This window comes from Lathyrus oleraceus, chromosome 4 (assembly GCF_024323335.1).
Source record: "Lathyrus oleraceus cultivar Zhongwan6 chromosome 4, CAAS_Psat_ZW6_1.0, whole genome shotgun sequence".
Taxonomy (NCBI): Eukaryota; Viridiplantae; Streptophyta; class Magnoliopsida; order Fabales; family Fabaceae; genus Lathyrus; species Lathyrus oleraceus.
The window spans coordinates 215050527-215054936 of record NC_066582.1 but is presented as its reverse complement, the minus strand read 5'-3'; the positions used below and the strand labels follow the sequence as shown (position 1 = coordinate 215054936).

At 32.1% G+C, this 4410-nt stretch overlaps 1 protein-coding gene across 1 annotated transcript; it reads left to right on the top strand.

Moving 5' to 3' along the window:
• Positions 1-1888: 1888 nt before the first annotated feature.
• Positions 1889-3624, top strand: LOC127074609 (salicylate carboxymethyltransferase). The gene is made up of 4 exons (XM_051015942.1): positions 1889-2006; positions 2077-2481; positions 2553-2807; positions 2973-3624. Exons 1-4 carry the CDS (start codon positions 1944-1946, stop codon positions 3348-3350), a joined length of 1101 nt encoding a protein of 366 aa, XP_050871899.1. The 5' UTR covers positions 1889-1943; the 3' UTR covers positions 3351-3624.
• The last annotated feature ends 786 nt before the right edge of the window (positions 3625-4410 follow it).

Genomic DNA, 4410 nt, shown 5'->3' with positions numbered 1-4410 from the left:
ATTGACTTTTAAATTCTAATTTTTCTTAACCCAACGTTTTATTTTCACCTTCTATATTCAACAAACCCAATTTTTCATGAAAAATGTATTTTATCTTCATAAATTCTTAACATCACATTCTCTCTCCAACCTCATCCTTCACCCCATCATTGCACCATCAAAATACATTTAAAGTAATGCACTAATCAAAATATTCAAAACTCGAAATATCAAAATCAAACTTAATAGAAGGACGACTAGTAGGTTTGATCAGGTTCTTGTGTTTAATGAATGGTGAGAACCGTTGGAGGTAGTGTCTCAGTAAGCCTTGTCTAAGGATATCACTGACCATTGTCTAATCATTCATAAGCCTTTCAAACAATTATGGGGTACCAAGTCGTTTAGGTTCAATAATCACCCGCTAGTCCATACTAACTTTTTTGAGTTGGATCATACCACACGATGTTATTCTCTAATCTCTGACTAAAAAGATTTTTTTCTTTTCTAAAAGAGAAATTCAAATTCCTCAAATGTGTCTTAAAAGTATGGAATAAATATGAGTTTAATAATCTTGAATTTGAAATTCAGTTTTTAAGAGAGGTGGTGAGTAATTTGGAATATTTGGCCTATAAGAGGATTATACTAAAGGTTGAGATTGAGGCTATGACTAGAGAATTGCAGAACTTTGCTCCTTGTTAAGGATAAAAGATTCTAAATTGTTTTAGAGATCCATTATTAAATGGATTAGGGATAGAAACTCATATTGTTTTTTCTCACACGTTTGTCGAAAGTAGAATTAAGAGGAACATTGTAACCCTTAAGGTTGATGATGATTGTCAAAAGTACGAATGTTTGAGATTCGACAAGAGGTGATTATTTTTAGATCTTTTTAAAGATCTGATTACAGATAGGCCTCAACTTGATAAAGTCTCTTTCAGTTTTCTCTCTTTAACGAGGACAACCTTGCCCTTACAAATTTGTTTCTTCTCTAGGAGATAGATTGGTTGATGGCTCTATATGAGGATAATTAGAGACCAAGTCCTAATGACTTCAATTGTGTGATTTTTTCTCTAGGAGTTAGACTGGGTGATGGCTCAATTCTCTTATTTTCTAACCTTGATCCCTAAGGTTAAGTCTCCATCCCAATAGGGTGATTTCTAACATACCTTTCTAGTGGGGTCCTTATACAAGTTGGTAACTAAAGGGTTGAAAACTATACTAGGGGAAGTGATGAATAAACTTATTTCTCCAAATCAATCAGATTTTCTCAAAGGGCGGTCGTTGGTTAATAGTTTGGTGGCAGATTTTATGAGGTGATTGATTTAGAATTTTTTTATAGAAAAGACTATCTCATTTTTAAGATGGATTTTGAGAAAACATATGATCAAGTTAGATGGAGTTTTATGGATTATATGCTTATCATATTTATTTTTAATGATATATCTTTGATGACAACTTATATTTTTGCAATAAATCTTGTAGTGATGGTGAATGATTTCCCAATCCAGGGGATTAATATTCAAAAAGGTTTAAAACAAGGTGATCATTTAGCTCCATCCATTTTCCTGCGAATGGTAGAAGAGCTTAGTGGGATATAGTCAACAGGGCAGTTGGGTTAAACCTTTTCTATAGTCTTAAGGTGGGATCCTCTGATTTCATGGTCTTCTATCTTCAGTGTTAGATGATACCTTAATTTTGTAAATACTCATAACATTTATATTTAGATCTATTATTTAAATTCATGCACATGTTTAAATATTTCTTTATACCCTAATCAGTGGAATATATATTTCTCCCTCCTTTTCTTTTGTTAATTTAAATGAATTTAAAATTATTATTTGTTGTATCGATGTAAGCACGGACCATAATCACTCGAATATATATATTGTGGCAAGGGCTGTAGTTTCTTGAACGAAATAGCATTAAAGCAAACCTAGTTTGAAAGAAAGATAAAAGAAGCAAGAATGGAACTACACATGAATGGGAGCGTTGAAGAAGCAAGCTATGCAAACAACTCCTCACTTCAGGTATATTTATATATAACTATTTTAAGTATATTTATGCTTTGAAATTTATGTAATAATTGTAAATATGCAGCTAAGGGTGATTTCTTTGACAAAAGCTCTGAGAGATGAAGCCATAACAAGTTTGTACTGCAACACACTGTCCAAAAGCTTGGCCATTGCTGACTTAGGTTGTTCTTCTGGACCAAACACTTTGTTAGTCATCTCAGAAACTATCAAGGTTGTGGAAAATCTTTGTCGAAAATTTAATCAGAAATCTCCGGAATATAAAGTCTCTCTTAACGATTTACCCGGAAACGACTTCAACAGCGTATTTAAGTCCCTTGACACCTTTAAGGCAAAACTAGTCGATGAATTGGAAATTAAAATGGGTTCTTGCTACTTCTCTGGGATTCCTGGTTCATTTTATGGCAGGATTTTCGCAGATAAAAGTTTGGATTTTGTTCATTCCTCTTACTGTCTTCATTGGCTATCAAAGGTTTGTTTATGATCATTATCTTTTTTCTTATCTTTTTGTATTCTATATGGATTTAATTGAAAAAAGTTTAGGTTCCAGAGGGTGTTGACAACAACAAGGGTAATATTTATTTGTCAACTACAAGCCCTTCAAATGTCCTCGACGCTTACTACAAGCAATTTCAAAAAGATTTTTCTCTTTTTCTCGAGTGTCGCGCACAAGAAATAGTTGAAGGTGGTCGCATGATTCTTACATTTGTAGGAAGAGAAAATGATGATCCATCAAACAAAGAGTGTTGTCAAATTTGGGACCTCATGACAATTGCTCTCAAGGACATGGTCTTGCAGGTATATATTGTTTTTTTTTGTAAGTAGACGAAATGGAATAACTGTTAAAAACTCACACAAAAACGTGAGTATCAGTGTTCAAACTTTGATGATGATTTTCATCTTAGTAATATCGATTTTTGTCGGTTGAGGTAAGATTTATGGACATATTCAATTATGTTGTAGGGAATCATTGACGAAGAGAAACTCGATACTTTCAACATCCCAAACTACTTTCCTTCTCCATCTGAAGTGAATCTTGAAGTTCTCAAGGAAGGATCATTTGCAATCGATAAACTAGAGATTTCTGAAGTGAATTGGAATGGTCTTGATAGTTGGGAAGCTTTGGACATTGGATCTGAAATGTCGAAATCGTTCAAAGACGAAGGATACAATATGGCACAATGCATTAGGGCTGTGGCTGAATCTTTGCTAGCTTGTCACTTTGGTGACAGTGTCATTGAAGAGATTTTTGAACGCTATAAAAACATTTTAACTGATCGAATGTCTAAGGAGAGAACTAAGTTTATCAATCATACCTTATCGTTGACTAGAAAGCCATGAGGAAAAAAACAATTTGGTTGAAGGTTTTGTGAGTTCAAAATAAATTTCAAAAGTCTTGATGTTGGTTAATTTGCACCATTTTACTAGCTAGTGATTAGTTAGTAAATGTAATTGATGCAAATTAAAAATAAATATTTAGAAGTATTCATAAAAGGATTGTTAATTAGATTACTCTGTTAATTTTAAAATGGTCTTTTGTTACTAAATTGTATTTGCTTGGCTTGTTTTATATTTGTTTATGTTTTTGAGAATAAAGTTTATGTCCTCTCATCTCTCTTTTTGTCCCTTATGAACATTATATTATTATAACAATTAAAAATTTAAAAATACTAGTTTAAAAGAAAAGTATAAAGATCGATATATTAATTGCCATGCATATTTTTTTTCTTACTTTTTATAATTGATACAGTATAATGTTACTCGAAAGATAAAACTAAAACTAAGTTCCATTTTTTTTATAATATGACAAAATCTCTTTTTAATTTGACTTACTTGTGCTTCTTCAAAAAATTAATGATGAACCGATATTTAACTGGATCAACTCGACGATCTGATACAAAGATACAAATCCTATGTTAATCGGTGTGAAGATCTTTATTAATGTTTGTACTAAGATAATTTGTTTGGAGAGAGGTGTACTAACATCGAGAAGTGGAGCCATTTCAACATCTATAAATATGGATTAACGTGGTAGGTAGGTGGATAAACATCTTGGCATGACACATGAACATGTTGCCATTTGTTGCCTTTAGTTGAGATAGGTAGATATGATAATATGTAGTCAAATTTTTCCGATTACAAATCAAACTTTTAGTTTTATAGATTTCTATGGTCCTGCTAAGGATAGTGGTTAACCATTTTTTAATGGTTAATGATAGCCAACATGCCATATGGTCCTGCCAAGGGTAGTTGTAATTATGGAGGTAAGAGTAAGTGTATTAAGAAGTATAGTTAAGCTTAATTAGTAATTATATTAGAGTGCTTGAATATTGTATTTCTTGAAAAGTTGATTTGTTTTTATTTTGACATATGCAGGTTCCAATTAATTGGGTCAATCTAC

Excerpts from the sequence above, each read along its gene's own strand:
- LOC127074609 (XM_051015942.1), top strand. The coding sequence starts at position 1,944 with ATGGAACTACACATGAATGGGAGCGTTGAAGAAGCAAGCTATGCAAAC. Across the intron at positions 2,007-2,076 it reads CAAACAACTCCTCACTTCAG|CTAAGGGTGATTTCTTTGAC; the intron begins GTATATTTATAT and ends GTAAATATGCAG. Across the intron at positions 2,808-2,972 it reads TCAAGGACATGGTCTTGCAG|GGAATCATTGACGAAGAGAA; the intron begins GTATATATTGTT and ends ATTATGTTGTAG.